Source organism: Erinaceus europaeus, chromosome 17 (genome assembly GCF_950295315.1).
Source record: "Erinaceus europaeus chromosome 17, mEriEur2.1, whole genome shotgun sequence".
Classification (NCBI taxonomy): Eukaryota; Metazoa; Chordata; class Mammalia; order Eulipotyphla; family Erinaceidae; genus Erinaceus; species Erinaceus europaeus.
In genome coordinates, this window is record NC_080178.1 from 15,965,190 (window position 1) to 15,982,925 (window position 17,736).

Sequence of the window (17,736 nt, forward strand, 5' to 3'; positions counted from 1 at the left end):
CAGTGTTGCAGATGTCTCTCTGTCTCTCTCCTTCCCTCTCTTCCCCCTTCCCTCTCGATTTCTGGCTATCTCTATCCACTAAATAAAGATAATAATTTTTTAAAGAAGTTAGTAAGTATAAATAAAAGAGCTAACTATGTTAAGAATAACAGAACTTAACAAATGACTTTTCAGGGAGTAGGGTGGTAGTGCAGTGGGTTAAGCACAGGCTATGCAAAGCGCAAGGACCGGCATAAGGATCTGGTTCAAGCCCCCTGCTCCCCACCTGCAAGGGAGTCGCTTCACAGGTGGTGAAGCAGGTCTGCAGGTGTCTGTCTTTCTTTCCTCCTCTCTGTCATCCTCTCCTCTCTCCATTTTTCTCTGTCCTAACAATGATGACATCAATAACAACAGCAATAACAACAATAATAAAAAGCAACAAGGACAACAAAAGGGAAAATAAATAAAATTTTATATATATATATATATATATATATATATATATATATATATATATATCTCATCGCTTTTCATACTTCACCTTACTTAAACCTTATGAAGTGAGTGATATTGTTCCTACTTCCCTGATTTGTAAGCAAACAAATAAAAAAGTTAATAACACTCCAAGGATGCGAGTAGCTATACCTTGAGTAAATGGAATGATATTTTTATGAGAGAAGCAGATACTATTTTTAGGCATGATAGATGCTCATTTTTACAGTAAGATTTGATTATTATTTTTCATTTGGTTGATTTGTTGGTGTTTCTATAAAATGGTTTTTGTTATTTGAAGGTGAGTTGAGGCCACTAGGCCTCAGTGGTTTGACATGTATAGTTCCTCCCCCCAGTGGGTTGAAAGCTGCTGGGCAGGGACGACATGTTAGCTTACTCAGGAGGGTACCTGCTTTGCCATGCATGTGACCCAGGTTCAGACCTGGCCCTCACCTCACTGGAGGGAGCTTTGATGTGGTGGTATCTTTCTTTCTTTCCCTTCTCTCTCTATATGTAAAAATCTACTCAGAGCAGTAAAAAAAGAAAAAAGGAAAAAGACCAGATCAATGCTCCATCATATGTGGCACTGGGGACCAAACCCAGGATCTCAGGACCTCAGTTGTGGCATATTCTGCTCCCTGGACAGCCTTCTCAGCCACAGTGTATGCAGTTCTCAAGTTAACATATGTTGACACTTTATGCTAGGCAACTGTCCTCTCTGATGATATTTAGAACTGTTTGGTGGTAAAAGATATAGAACTTCAGTAAAAAGTCTTAATTATTTTGTGAGTCTGCTTATGTTTACCTTTTAGCCCCTGCTTTGTTATGTTACTTATTATTAGAGTTGGTCAACAAATGATAAATCATCTTTTATAAATTTAGCAAATAATGCATTGTTTTATGATCCTATAAACTGTTACCAAATGGCCTTCAGATGATGGTTGGATGCAGTGTCTAAAATACTTTTTTAAAAGAATTCAACATGTAGGCTGGAAGACAACATAATAGCTGTACAAAAGACTCTCATGCCTGAGGCTCTTAGGTCCCAGGTTCAATCCCTAGCACCACCATAAGCCAGAGATGAGCACTGCTCTTATCTCTCTATCTCACTTATTAAAATTAAATAAAAATTTAAAAGGAGACATTGTGGTGTACCGCATTAAAGCAAGGGCCCTGGGAAAGGAAGAAGAGGGAAAGATAGAAGAGAACTTTGGGGTCCTGGTGCATAATGAAATTGTCTGCATGTGACAGTGATTTCACTGTAAAGCATCAATCCCTTTCATAAGAAAAAAATGAAAAAATCAAAATTAAACAAAAACTCTTCAACCGACGCAATGTAAAAAAAAAAAAAGGAATCAGCATGTTCTTGCTTTGTTTTGGTAAGATGTAAATTAATGTATATAGTTTGTTTCTAGAGAAAGATTAATCTCTCTTTTAGGGTAGAGAGTCAAGGAGAAGGAGAAAGAATGAGGGACCGACCCCACAGCACTGCTCCACTGTTTGAGGTTTACCCTTTGCATGTTCTTTCCATGTGATGGCCAGGGACTTGAACCCATGCCTTTGTGCATGGTAAAATATGTGCTCTACATGTGAGCTGTCTCCTGGCACCTAGAGAACTATCTTTGAAAATTACTATCCAGAAAGAGATTATTTGAGTAAAGCATTATCAAACCATTTCTTAAGTTTTTCTGTTAAAAGTCACTACTTTTTTTTTTTTGCCCTGAGTGCAGTTTTGAAAGAAATAAAATAGTTGGCATTTAGCATCCTTACTAAACAGAACTTTATGCTTTTGTGTTTTTCTGATTACCAGACAACAGTCTGAGGAGGAAGTAAAAGCTGTCATCTCATTAACGTGAGTTGTAGACTTCCTGTCCTGTGAGGCATTCTGGTATTTCGAGTCTCTGGGTTAAACTCTGGTTTTATCTTTTCTTTCTCTGAACATTTGGTAAAGTTTTGTACTAATTTCTCAATCAATTCTTAGTTAATCTTTGGTATCTAAAAGTTAACCTTTATGGAAAAATTTGAAGATACCTGTGCTCTACAAAGAAGAAATATGTGTTAGTACGACTACCGTAGATAAATTATAGCAGATTATGAACATGCCACCTGCCCTAACCTCTGGACAGTCTCATGTTATAAATCTTATTAGTTCGATAGATCTTTTCTTAAAATTTGCATGCCTGTGACTACTAAAATGGATGTGTTTCATATTTATTGATCATATTTTTAAAAATGAACTGAGCACACGAACTGCATAAGCTGTGTGAACATTTTGTTGTATATATTTCAAGTTCTCCATGTTTTTAACCTGATGTTTTTTTCAGAGTTTGTTTGAGTTGCATTGAGCAATGACATATAAGCTGTTGCCATTAAAATAAAGTATGGCCTTTCTGATGTTGAAAATACACCTTTCCCCTCTTATCCTATGGTCTTGTCAGTGTTTCCACTTTATAAATAAATTAATTAAAAATAAAAAAAGAAAGAAAATACACCTTCAAACTGAAGGTTCTTTATTGTTTGACACAAATATTATAATAAATCATATTTGAACATAATTTCTGGTGGAACTTTACAAAATTCAAAACTTAATCAAGTACTGTTTTCAAGAATTCCAATACATAAGGCAAGATTTGAGTGGGGAGTTATGTTAAAATTAAAGTGACTAGTTTTTTTGTTTTTTGTTTTTTAGCAGAGCACTGGTCAGCTCTGGCTTTTGGTGCTGTAGGGGATTGAACCTGGGACTTCGGAGCCTCAGGCATTAGAGTCTCTTTGCATAACCATTATGCGATCTAGCCCCGCAAGTGACTAGTTTTTAACATTTGCTTTTTATGTAAACTTACTTGACAACAAAAATCTTGTTCTAAATCTAGTGATTTTCATAATTATTTTGCTTCAACGATTTTTGCTGTGCTAAGTGACTGAACATCCAGTTTTGTTTATCAAAATGCTTCATTTTCCATTGACATGTTTTGCCATTATAAATTGGGGTGGGGGCAATATAATTGTCTAGTAATCCTTTCCCAGCCCTTAAGTGTGGATTAAAAGGAATTTGTTTTATATTTATAGAATTTATTCCTTTTAGATTTTTAACTTTTAAAAAATACTTGTTTAGAGTAGAGACAGAAATTGAGGGGAGAGAGAGAGAGAGAGAAAGAGATACCTGCATTTCACCACTTCTGTGGCTTCCTCCTTGAAAGTGGGGGCTGAGGGCTTGAACCCAGGTCCTTGCACACTGTAATGTTCATCCAGATGCTCCACCACCCTGTGCCAGATTTTTTTTTTTTTGGTGGTGCCAGGGAATGAATTAATGGCCTTGCACATGCACAGAACTCCCGAGCTGCCTCCTAGCCCAATCTTTTATTCTTTATTAGTTTTTTAGAAAGAGAGATACAAACCCAAAGCATCTCTCTTCAGCATCAGTGAAGTTCTTCTGGTGCTGTCTTCGTGTTGTCATGTGGTACCATGGATCAAACTCTGGGTTTGAAGTTTGGTCAGGCATGCACTCTGGCCACTGACCCACCTTCCAGAACTCTAGATTAATGTGTTTTGACTTATACAATGGTTTATAAACTGTGGCAAAGAAACTTCCACTGATGTTTTAGACTTAGATTGAATAAATATAATGTAAACATGTTAATAAGAATATAGTTTATAGTTAGTGATATCATTACAATTCTGTTAAATCAATTTTTAAAGTTTTAAACAAGTGAGGGAGATAGCATATGTCAGACTCTCATGCCTAAAGCTTGGAGGGTTCCAGGTTCAACTCCTCGTACCTTCACTACAAGCCAGAGCTGAGCAGTGCTCTGGTGAAGGAGTGGGGATGAGGAAAAAGTAGTTTTAAGAAATCTTAGATTAAATATGAACATCATTCACTTCTTCAACTTTTTGTTTTTTAAAACAGTTTTTAGTTTTATAGGTAGAGAGAAGCTAAGTTTAAATGTATGTATGAAAAACGACTTTGGGAAAGTACCTTCTATTCATGGAAAGAGAACAAAAATAAAAGAAAGTTGTCAGTGAGTTAAATTGTAGTAGTGATGGGCAGAACAAAAACCAAAGCTTCATATTTACAAAACGGGCTTTTGACATTATCTCCCCGTTGCCAAAGAGTTGTACTGGCAGGGAGGGGCCAGGTGGTGGCGCACCTAGTTAAGCGCCAGGCATGCAGGTTCAAGCCCCTGGTCCCCACCTGCAGGTGGAAAGCTTCACGAGTGGTGAAGCAGGGCTGTGGGTCTCTGTCTCTCTCCCTCTCTCTCTCCCTCTTCTCTTTCAATTTCTGTCTGTTTTTTACTCAATAACAAATAAATAGAAATATTAAAAGGACAAAAGAGTTGTACTGGCCGCTTTGAAAATAATCTGGCATTTACTTTTAGGCTGGAAAGTTATATTCCACTGGTAGATCACTTCATCTATGTGCCAGAAAGATTAATTTTTTAATATCCCTCTGGAAAGCACAGTTATATTACTTTCTGTTTGTACTAACTCTTAATTTGTTGAATGTAAAACTTTAAATAATTGGGATTTTCCCTCCTTTTGTTTAATTTTCACGTGAAATAAGAATTTATCTAAATGAAAGTACTGCCTTCTTTAACCTCCATGGTTCACTCTGTGATACTGAAAAATGTGTGACCACTTTTGTTATGCGTCTCGCTAAGGGTAGCACGTCTTGGATGGTAGTAATCTCCCTGTCTAGTTTGCCAACCCATTGAAGGGTAGACGTGGTCTCTTTCGAGCTTCAGAGTATTATGGTGTGATGGTGAGCATGTAGTAGGTACTTAGATGGTTTTGTGGCCAGATTAGATACTTTTTTTTTCTTTACTTATTTAAAATGTTCTATAGAGAACAGTGTTTTGGTACCAATTCAGTACAAATAGTTCATTTCAGTTTAGAAAAAGATCAGGGAATTTCTTGTCATGTATTAGAGAAATATATATATATGTGTGTGTGTATGCATGTATATTAACTAATATGATGACTTTTTCTTTAGCATGTATTATTTTATGACCAGTATACTGACCCAAGACATTTTATAATTTCTGCAGCTGCAGTGAGAAGAGGAGTTTATTTTAAACGGAGGCTGAAGAAATTAATAGAATTAGCAAACAGGAGAAAGTGGAGAAGGTGGAGGATGGAGTTGCAGACTCTACAGGAGGCTCTGAAAGTGGAAATTCAGGTTCACCAGGTATGCTGGATTATTGGGTTCACCCCTTTATGCCATTTAAATAGTAGCTGAGGTTAGTAAACAACCCATCTATGGTTTTGGTACAATTTTTAATCATCTTTCAGACTGTCGCCTAAGAGAAACATAACTTGCCTGTTATCACTACTGAATAAATGCATGATGTTATTTCTTAGAATTTTAATACAGAGTTCTGACTCCATAGAGAAAAGAACTGAAAAAAATGTTTTTTTCATATATGAAAGGCATTTTTTCTATTTTACTGAGGGGATTAATGGTTTACAGTAAACAGAGTTGTTGATACATGTGTAAGACTTCTCAGTTTTCTATATGACATTCACCCTCTGAAAGGTATTTTTTAAAAATTTTTATTAGTAATTTAATAATGATTTACAGAATTATGAGATAATGGGTATAATTCTTTTTTTTTTTTTTTGCCTCCAGGGTTATTGCTGGGGCTCAGTGCCTGCACTACGAATCCACTGCTCCTGGAGGCCATTTTTTCCCCTTTTGTTGCCCTTGCTGTTTATTGGTGTTGTTATTATAGATGTTGTCGTTGTTTGATAGGACAGAGAGAAATGGAGAGAGGAGGGGAGGACAGAGAGGGGAAGAGAAAGACAGACACCTGCAGACCTGCTTCACCGCCTGTGAAGCGACTCCCCTGCAGGTGGGGAGCTGGAGGCTCGAACCAGGATCCTTCTGCCAGTCCTTGTGCTTTGCGCCATGTGCGCTCAACCCGCTGCGCTAACCCGCAGCCCCCAGTGGGTATAATTCTACACCTTTCCCACCACTAGAGTTCTGTGTCCCTATCCCCTCCATTTGGACTTCAGTAGTTCTCCCAAGATCACAGATAAGGGTCGACTATTATTTCTGTAACGATCTACATATATATGTATTTGCCCATTTTTTCCTATGGTCCTGTCTTCTCCTCCTTTCTAAATCACACCTACTACTTCTGAGTGCCCTCCCCCCTCCTTTTTTTTTTTTTTTGTTCTTGTTGTATGGAATTGGAGTTCAGAACCCTCTGTTCATCTTCCCCTAATATTTACCCCTCTGGGAGTATGGACCAAAATTCTTTATGGGATGCAGAAGGTGGAAGGTCTGACTTCTGTAATTGCTTCTCTGCTGGACATGGATGTTGGCAGGTTGATCCACACCGCTCAGCCTGTTTCTGTCTTTCCCTAGTGGGTAGGGCTCTGTGGGAGGGGAGGTTCCAGAACACATTGGTGAGGTCATCTGCCCAGGGCATTTTGGATGAAATCATAGTAGCATCTTCAAGTAGGTGGGAAAGGTATTTTTTTAAAAGCTTTTTTTTTTTTCTGTTTTGGTTTATTGAGAGACTCTTCCTGTTACTTGTATGTTTTAAATAATGAGACATGTGTAAGTGTATACTGAAATTTTTACTCGTACACATTTTATGTATTGATTCCCATCTGTAGTAATGAAAATGTAATTGTTTTCACAGATGTCTACATTTCCTATTTCACAATTATTTTATAGTATTTTAAAAATACTTCTTTTTTATCACCAGTGTTATTTCTGGGTATCAGTGCCTACACAGCTTCAGTGGCTTTTTTTTTTTTGCCTCCAGGGTTATTGCTGGGGCTCAGTGCCTGCACTACAAATTCACTGCTCCTGGAGGCCATTTTTTCCCATTTTGTTGCCCTTGTTGTTGTCATTATTGTTACTGTTGTTATTGATGTTGTTGTTGGATAGGATAGAGAGGACTGGAGAGAGGAGGGTAAGACAGAGAGGGGGAGAGAAAAATAGACACCTGCAGACCTGCTTCACTGCTTGTGAAGTGACTTCCCCTGCAGGTGGGAAGCCGAGGGATCAAGCCGGAATCCTTACACCTGTCCTTGCACTTTGTACCATGTGTGCTTAACCCGCTGCACTGCCGCCTGACCCCTGGCTATTCTCTTTTTTTCCCTTTTTTCCTCTTTTCTTTTCTTTTCTCTTCTCTTCCTTTTCTTTCCCTTTCTTTCCTTCCCTTTTCTTCCTTCCTTTTTCAGCTAGAAGGTGAGAAATATATATATATATATATATATGTGTGTGTGTGTGTGTGTATGTATGTATATATATTATATATATATGTGTGTGTGTGTATGTATGTATATATATTATATATATGTGTGTGTGTATGTATATATATTATATATATGTGTGTGTATGTATGTATATATATTATATATATGTGTGTGTGTGTGTATGTATGTATATATATTATATATATGTGTGTGTATGTATGTATATATATTATATATATGTGTGTGTATGTATGTATATATATTATATATATGTGTGTGTGTATGTATGTATATATATTATATATATGTGTGTGTGTGTATGTATGTATATATATTATATATATATATAGAGAGAGAGAGAGAGAGAAAGGAGATAATGTAGCACTGCTCTCCTGCTTGTGATGCTTTTCCCCTCACTCCCCCTCAAGGGCTATTATTAAGTGGCTGGGGTCTTGAACCTGGTTCCTTGCTCATGGTAATGTGTGCCCTCTACTGGGTGAGCTGTCTCCAAGCCCCTAAAATATTTATTTCAGAGAGAGAACTATTACAACACTCTTGTCATATCAGAACCTGTGACTTCATACATGCAAGTCCTGGGCTCGACCACTGAAGTCACTTCCCTTGCCTATACATTTAAAAAATATTTATTTTTATGAGAATGAGAGATAGATTAGAGCATGCTCAGCTCTGGCACATATGGGTGCCAGGGATCAAACTTGAGACTTATGGCATGCAAGTCCTGTGCTGTGCTGCTAAGGTATTTTCTGACCCTCAGGTTTCACAGTCATTACATTTCCTCTCAATTACCTAGACTAAACATAAATTAAGAGTTAACAATTAGATTCATATAATTTAATAATATATATAATTCTGTGTCAAATATGCGTTCTATAGCTAATACATGTAACTATAACCAAGACAAAAAGCTATCCTTAACTAAGAGTTTACATTTACTATGTTAATAGAATATCACTGTTTTATACCTGTTCTCTAGTCATTAGTTGGACTTGGTTATAAGTTCAAGGCATATACACAGTCAATCCTTTGTCAAAAGTGATAATGATGAATCAGATACTTTTGACTTGTAACATTCAAGACTCAGAAGGGGGAAAAAAGACTTGGAAGGAGAAAGGGGAACTATTTTTTCAAAGGTATTTATTCTTAAGTATAGTTTTTCATATTTTATTTGGAAAATGGAAAGTTAATCTCTGATATTGTTCTTTTTTTGGGGGGGTGTTGTTTTTTGTTTTTATTTATTTATTTATTATTGGATAGAAATAGAGATAAATTGAGAGGAGTGGGGGAGATAGAGAGGGAGAGGAAGACAGAGAGACACCTGCAGCCCTGCTTCACCAGTTGGGAAGCTTTCCCTCTACAGGCGGGGACCAGGGGCTTGAACCCGGGACCTTGTGCTCTGTAATGTGTGCGCTTAGCCAGGTGAGCCACTGCCTGGCCCCTCTGATATTGTTCTTAATACAGTGGGCTTTTGGGAGCTACTTTATTTGCCCAAGATTAGCATATATAAGAATTCTTAGGAAAGCTTCGAAGTCATTTATATGTACATATGCACATGCACATACACATTTTGACTTAGTTTTCATTTATTTAAAAATCTATGCTAAAAAAATAAAAATCTCTGCTACTGCTTTGAATCTCATTTCAGGTTGATTGCTCTGTGTGAAGTGTGTTTTGTTTTCATGGTAACCTTAAGAAGTTAATTATATAATAAGTTATGCACATTTTATTGTATTCGGCCTAGCTTCTGGTACTAATAAAAAATACTAGATACAAATACAGTAACAAAACAAAGCTTTTCTCTGGATGAAAGTATTTTAACATAGAAGTGTGTTTATCCAGTTTGACTGAATGGCAAATGATTAAGAGTTAAAGTTTGTAATTTATTCGAAGATGACATCATTGTAGTACAAATTTAATTTCTGCAATTTGCATTGATCAAAGATAATTTTATGAAGTTATATATGAATTTTGGAGTTACTCCTCCTCTCAAGAAACTTTAAGATGACAAAGTTCACATTCTGCTCTTAGTTCATTCTTATAGTATAGAAAACAAGTCCCAAATAAAAGTCTCTTAAAAGACATTTGTCTAAACTGAACCACATTATTAAAATTACTTTATACAAACATTATTAAATATTATTTTATTTTTAATTCAGGATTTATCCATTTTACTGAAATTATAATTATGATAAATTTTAAGGTTTGTTCTATTTTATGAATACAAAATGTTTATTTTAAGTTAAATATTACATTTTAAGTTTATATTTGTTATAAAAATGATGAAACATTTTTCTTAGTTATCTCACTCAATACTTTAGCTATTTGACATATATCTAACTATGTGTCTTTAGCATACAATTAGTATTTGTCATTACTCATCCTTAAATGTTGCACAACATTTTGTTTGTGTGGTAATAAACATTTATGTATATGTTGAGTGCTAGTATTTTCATGTACAAAGTGGCTGGCAGTATAGCTCATATGAGAGGGTGCCTGCTTTGCCATGCATATAACCCAGGGTTGTGCATGTAATCCACAGTGGGGGAAGCTTTGACACTGTGATGCCTTTGCCTTCCCTCTGTCTGTTTCTTACTATCTGAAAAAAGTTGATGGTCAGCAGTGAAGCCCCAACGAAAACAAAAATAAATAAATAAAGTATATAAGATGTTTTTCCTCTAGCTACATGTAGGATATTTTTGAAAAAAATTAACAGGAACTCCCAATGACAGGCCTTATTTACAAATATATATATGATAGCCTTGTGCTGATTGGATATGTGGTAAACTACATGGCCAGTGATCATGACAAGTTAAGTTCTGCCAGAAATGACAGGCCCTGGCTATTAGGCTAAGACCAAAACCAGATCATACATTTGGCTAAATCTTTTGGCAGAACCACCTCTTTGTGTATTTCCAGTTAGGGAATGAAATTAGAACTAAAATTGAGCTTAAAGGATAGCATTTATCTGGTTATGGAACTGCCTGGTATTGCTATGTGGCAATATATTTTTATTCTTTATGAACAAGGAAAGAGTTAAAAAAAAAAAGTAGTGTTTAACACATGGTTGATGCTGATTCAGTGTTTACATAATAAATGCCTGGGGTGGGGACCTGACAGTGATGCATCTGGTAGAGCACAGTACACTACCATGCTCAAGGACATGGGTTCAAATACCTGGTCCCCACCTGTAGAGGGGGAGCTTCTTGAACAGTGGAGCAGTGATGTTGGTGTCTCTCTTTCTCTCCTTTACTATCTCCTCTTTCCCTCTCAATTTCTCTTTCTATCCAATAAAATAAAAATAAAGTTTTTTAATTTTTTAATATTTATTTATTTATTTCCTTTTGTTGCCCTTGTTGTTTTATTGTTATTGATGTCATCGTTGTTGGATAGGACAGAGAGAAATGGAGAGAGGAGGAAAAGACAGAGGGGGAGAGAAAGATAGACACCTATAGAACTTTTTCCCGCTTGCGAAGCCACTCCCCTGCACGTGGGGAGCCGGGTCTTGAACCGGGATCCTTACACTGGTCCTTGTGCTTTGTGCCACGTGTGCTTAACCCACTGCGCTACCGCCCGACTCCCTATAAAGTATTTTTTTAAGTATATTTTTTTAAAAAAATGCCTGTGATGGTTATCTCATCTCTTTTGGGAAATTCCACCCCCTCCTTTTTTTTTTTTTTTTTTTATTCCCACCATAATTGGACTTGAACCTGAAACCTACTGCATGGTAATATGTGCACTCTACCAAGTAAGGCTTGGCCCTTCCTTTTATAAATTTAAAAAAAAATTTCAAAATATTTATTAATTTTACCTTTTGTTGCCCTTGTTTTTTTTATTGTTGTAATTATTATTGCTGTTGTTGTCATCGTTGTTGGATAGGACAGAAAGAAATGGAGAGAGGGGGGGAAGACAGAGAGGGGGAGAGAAAGACACCTGCGGACCTGCTTCAATGCTTATGAAGTGACTCCCCTGCAGGTGGGGAGCCTGAGGCTCAAACTGGGATCCTTACGTTGGTCCTTGCGCTTTGCGCCATGTAGACTGCACTACTGCCCGACTCCCCTTTTTTTAATTCTTAACATGGATTTGTGAAAGACACATTTAAACTTTCAGAGCATTTATTCTATGTGGAATGGAGAATCATTTAAAAGGAATGTTACAGACTTTTCCTGTAAAGTGCCAGATAGTGAAGTATTTACATTTGATGAGTCCTTTATGGTCCTTGTCACATCTACTTTGCTTTTCTGCTATACATTGAATGCAAACATAGACACTTTATAAATGAGCATGTGTGGCTGTGTTCTGGTCAGGTTTTATTCACAGAAACAGGTGGTAGGCCATATTTGCTTGTAGGCTATACTTTGCCAACTCTTGGCATAAGACACAGCTGCATACAATATTCTGCATCCTTTCAATAGAAAGTAACAATTTAATAACACAGTGTCAGCTGAAAGTCCATAGGGACTTGGATGGTCTAGATAAGTTGTCAAAACTTTTCCTGTCCTGCTTTTGAGTTACTAAAATGCAGCTTGATTGTTTGCCAGTAGAAAAGTTAGTTTCTGGGGCTCAGGCTGCAGCACATTGGGTTAAGTGCACATAGTGCAAAGCACAAGGATCATAATTTGAGTCCCCATCTCCCCACCTGCGGGGGAGGGGGTCGCTTCACAGGCAGTGAAGGAAGTGTGCAGGTGTCTATTTTTCTCTCCTCCTCTCTGCCTTCCCCTCCTCCCTCGATTTCTCTCTGTCCTGTCCAACAACAATAACAAGCAACACCACCACCAACAACAATGGAAAGAAGGTGGCCTTCAGGAGCAGTGGCTTCATAGTGCAGGCACCGAGCCCCACTGATCACCCTGGAGGAAAAAAAAAAAGATATCATTTTAAAAAAAGTTGATTTCTTCATTTCTTCCAGAAGCAAAGACTTCCTATGGTCACCAGTTAGTTTTTTAAGTCCCTATGCCTTAAAAGAGAACTTTTTAAAAGAGCAATTTGTGTATAGTAGCCAATTCTCTGGTAACCAAATAAAAAAGGAAAACTGAAAGACTTTTTCTCATGAAGAAACCATCTAAGGAGCATTAGTAAACAGGTATAATAACTTTGTTTCCATTTCATTTTTTGGAATATAGGTTGTCATTATTTTGTAAATTATGACCAGAATAGGGAAGTTCCTGTTGTCATATATGAAGTAGAATATAGCCACTTACAGCTTGTGTATGTGAATATAGCCACTTACAGCATGTGTATGTGAAGTTGGCGTGGCTGGCAACCTGTTGTCTAGAATAAATCTTACCACCAGAAGTAAGACTTTCGACCAACTAGAATGAATGTCAGAAGCCATTCGCCAAAGATTATATATTTTACTCCAGAGGGATTTCTTATACTCTGATCACTTTAGGGTTATTTCACTCTTTGTATCATACAGCTGATCAGAAGCAGCAAATTTGAATTGGGTTTCAGAGACTTTAGAACACAGCACAATTAATAGTAGCAAGATATGTTATCTGACTACTTGGCATTAAAGAGTAGACTGAAAAGGGAAAATACAGACCCAGGAAGTTTTAAAAACATAGTTTGGGTCCTTTGTTAATGAGAGTTGGTTAATCATACTTGCTTAGGTCAAGTTATACCCATTTTTTTCCTTGTTCATTTGTTTGGACTGTGCATTCCCTACCATAAGGTCTTTCTCCTCTGGAATTTTTTTTTTAACCAGAGGACTGATCAGCTCTGGCTTTGGAGGTGTGGGGGACTGAACCCAGAACTTTGGAGCCTCAGGCATGAGATTCTCTTTGCATAACCATTATACTATCTACTCCCACTTCTCTTTAGTGCTCACTTCCCCAGAGGACAGAATTTTACATTATTGTTCCTTCACTTCCTAACTCTCAAATACTGAGCATCTCTGCCTCACTGAGCACATTTACCCTCCCCCCACAGAAAGACAGTGGCAAAGTCCCATCTGACACTAGGCTCCTGTGTTAAGAACCAAACCAATAGACCTGCCAAATCTGTGCTTTGCTGTATACAAGCAGGCATATCTTGTATGACAGCAGCTTCTTTCCAGACCTTGTTTGGAACTCTAGACAATGATAACATTTTTTGTGTGTGTGGTGGTTATTATTGTTGTTATTGGATAGGACAGAGAAATGGAGAGAGGAGGGGAAGACAGAGGAGGAGAGAAAGACAGACACCTGAAGACCTGCTTCACCACTTGTGAAGCGACTCCCCTGCAGGCGGGGAGCCGGGGGCTCGAACCAGGATCCTTACTCTGGTCCTTGTGCTTTGCACCATGTGTACTTAACCCACTGTGTTACCACCCGACTTCCAATGATAACATTTTAAGGTGATGTTTGGCTTTGGAAGCTGCCAGCTTATTTAACTGGCCTTTTAAAAGCATTACTTCTTGCTCACATCATCAGATTTGTTACAAAGCAGGAATTTTCCATTTTAAATATTAAGTTGTAACTTTTTTTTGTTTTTAATATTATGAGGAATGCCTCAGTAGCCTATATGTACATATGGATTATAGGTGTTTTTGGTCTAATTGTGGTGCTTGCTCTTTTTTTTTTTTTTGCCTCCAGGGTTAACAGTTGAGGCTCAGTGCCTACACTAGGAATCCACTGCTCCTGGAGGCTATTTCCCCCATTTTGTTGCCCTTGTTGTTATTGTTATTGTTTTTATTGCTGTCGGATAGGGCAGAGAGAATCAAGAGAGGAGGGGAGGACAGAGAAAGAGATAAGAAACCTGCAGACCTGCTTTACCACTTGTGAAGCAACCCCCCTGCAGTTGGGAAGCTGGGGGCTTGAACCAGGATCCATACAGCAGTCCTTGCCCTTTGCTCCACGTGAGCTTAACCTGTTACCCCACTGCCCGGCCCTGGTGCTCACTTTCTTATGTGGATGAAACTACATTTGGGGGAACTAAATTGTTAACATTAACAGAGTAAATTTATATGTAAGACTGATGGTTCTTCTTTTTCTCTTTATTGTCAGAAACTGGTTGCTCAAATGAAGCAGGATCCACAGGTAAAATGCTACTATTGTTCATTTAAAATAGTTTAAAGTGATCATAAAATGCTAAGATATAGACTAAAACTTAAGCTTTATAAACTATGTCATCTCAAACAGCAATTATTTTTAACACATTGGTCTGCATGTTTTAAGGGTCTAGAAAATGTAGTCATCCTGTTACAACTGTCGTGTCATCTGTGTTATTCTTATTTTGCGTTTATGTTAAGTATTTTGAAGGAAAGTAGAGTGAATAGTCTTTATAGCTTAAATTTTATTTCTATAAACCTAGTTATTCAAAATCAGAGTTTGAAAGCTTTCTGTAGTCTCCAAATTACTGAGTAAGTCCCAGAGCCAGAACTATTTTTTCTTAGTTTAGAACAGAAGCATAGTACAGAGCATTTAAATATTTAAACCCACTATGTTCAGAGTAAGACTTTTAGACTAATTTTTGGAAAACATTTTTTTTTCATAACTGAAGAGTCTTTAAAGAAAATTTTAAAATACTTTATATTATAGTTGAGCAAATATACCATCCTCACAGGAGTCTTTAACTTAGTCATTTTGTTCTTGAAGAGAGATCTTTCAAAAACTTACCTTGTTTTCTAAGGATCACAGTTATTATTCAGGCAATGTCTCTTTTGAAGCTATTAGACAATGGGTCATCAGTATGGAGAATATTTACAAGGCTCAGGATATGCCCCTTGTTTATTTGTAATCTTCCCAAAGAACTCTACCCCCCCCCCCCACATACACACATATGCATTCAGTGAACATTAAAAAAGTAGTAGAACATTCTGACAACTGAGGGTCAGTCAGTTGTTGGACAGTCTTATGGGTGATCTTGTAAGATAAGCCTGATACCAGATATACTTGCAAAGAGACTACAGGGAATAAACACGTCCTGCATGGGTAGGATGAGTACCTCTGTCCTGGCAGGAATTTTATTGAAACAACAGAGACAATCTCTCACTAGGGTATTTTGCTTCAAGTTTTGGAAAACTTGCATTTGGATTCCCCTCCCACCCCCCGAGTAAAAATTAAGCGTGCTCAGTATATTCCATCTAAAATAGTGTTCTTCTTTGATTCCTAGAATTTTAAACTGAGAAAATGCCCTGGTAGTCAGTGTGTTAATTTGAATGATGTAGTGTTAAGGCGTTTGCAGCACTGACAGCTTTTCAAATCTAGGCTAAAATAACAAATGTACTCTACTAAATAAGGGAGAGGGCAAGGAGAGTAAAACCTCTTCTCTTTGTTGCTGATGCTGTGAAATATGCCCTGCATACCTGCTTATAACTCCCCTTTTCCTGATTTTGAGCAGTAGAGCTTTAACTTTTCTCTCAACTGATAACTTTCTGTACATTTATATTTACATGTATACTTATATTTATATGTATATTTTAGTAAGGGCAACAACAACAACAACAACAACAACAACAACAACAGTGGGGAAAATGGCCTCCAGGAGAAGTGGACTTATAGTGCAGGCACCGAGCCCCAGTGGTAACCCTGGAGGCAAAAAAATAATAATAATAATAATAGTAGAAAGCAGTAGTAGTATTATAGTACAAGATGCTAAAATACTAAACTTCCTGTAATTTAAAACTACTGCAGAGAAGCCACTCCAGTTCTAGTGTCAGGAGCCTTCATGTAGGATCTGTGCGGTAGGTCATGATGGGATGACTACAGTTGAATGCATGGCAATTTGGATTGACTAAATGCTTAAGGTGGTTTCAGCATTTGTAATACAGTATGCATAAAGTCTTCTTGTTACTATTCTGTTAACAAACGAAATATCTTTCTCACAGATATTTTTTCTTTCCAATCAGAATGCTGATTTAAAGAAACAGCTTCATGAACTCCAAGCCAAAATCACAGCTCTGAGTGAGAAACAGGTAGGGGAAAAAGGATGGGGGCGGGGGTCATATTTTTAACGTTGTGTGTTCTAAAGATATGTCTGCTTGAGGCTTCTAGGAGAACTGCTATTTTTCCTCATGTGTGAAAATAAGTGTGGGCAGCCAGACTCAGTTTTAATTTTGTTTGAGCTCTGTTTATTTTTATTTTTGGTTGAAATCAGTCTCTAGAGTATTCCATGGGTATATGTTACTGGCAAATATCTAAAAGCAATGTGGCAGGCTACTGTTAACTGTGTTAATTAAACTCTCTAGTTTACCCATAGGGGAAACAGGAAAGGAAGGTTAGTTGGCAGCAAGTGATAAAGGACCTTGTAGCAGTTGTATATGCCCTTTCACCTGTTTTAAAAACTGGAGGTGACACTTCACTTACTGTGAAGAGAATGACTGACTGTAAAGAGATTGTTCTAAATATAAACCTGATTATTGTTATATTTTTATATTAATCTTTATTAGATATTGACCTGATAGCTAAAAAAAATACTTAAGTGGAATGCTATTATAGTAGAACCTAGAGATGTATGCTTATAAAGCAAGAGAAAAGAATCTTGCTTTTTTTTGTTTCCTTTCTTTTTTTCCAAGAACAGTTAGAAAGTATTTGCTGGGATTTCTTGTATTTAACCACCTCCACTTCACTGATTCAGACAGCTCCTGCCACCAGGTGGAGTGTGACAATTGATAGAGCTTTAAGTAAATGTCTGTGGTAATCTGATAAAGCATTTGCTTTCTTGTGTTTCCCCCATCACTTTTCCTCTGGTTAAGAGAGTGGTTTCCTATCTTAGAGAAGAGGAATCTGCGAACCAGAAATATAAGGTGGTTTGCAGTTGGTAGTTCATGCTAGTGCCATCTTACTGAAGTTGTTTTTTGTGTTTTTTTTTAACTAAATAGTTCTCAATAATGGATTTTTATGCTTAAAAAAAAACTAGTGAAGTAATAGCAATGAGAGTCATTTGTTCCTGGAAATCTCTGGCTGTGTTATATTGTGTTTTTGTTGTGCTTTCATTTAATAAAATGGGGAAATAAATTTTTTGAGAACTCTGGAATAGATGTGGAAACAAGTCTTAATGTTTCAGAGTAGATTCGCCTTCCCCATCCCCCACCCCCATCCCCGCCCAAACTTAATGAACAGC

At 37.2% G+C, this 17,736-nt stretch overlaps 1 protein-coding gene across 24 annotated transcripts in view; it reads left to right on the forward strand.

Annotated features, from left to right (window-relative positions):
- Positions 1-17,736, forward strand: part of PHF21A (PHD finger protein 21A) — a 232,021-nt gene that overhangs the window by 41,155 nt on the left and 173,130 nt on the right. For 18 of the 24 annotated variants that reach the window (XM_060176522.1, XM_060176518.1, XM_060176526.1 and 15 more), the window contains 3 exons: positions 5,514-5,653; positions 14,679-14,711; positions 16,502-16,588. In XM_060176522.1, coding sequence (XP_060032505.1) covers positions 5,600-5,653; positions 14,679-14,711; positions 16,502-16,588 — 174 coding nt within the window. In that variant the 5' untranslated portion in view covers positions 5,514-5,599. The remainder of the gene's footprint in view (positions 1-5,513; positions 5,654-14,678; positions 14,712-16,501; positions 16,589-17,736) is intronic. The other 6 variants (XM_060176537.1, XM_060176535.1, XM_060176536.1 and 3 more) reach the window with 1 other exon arrangement.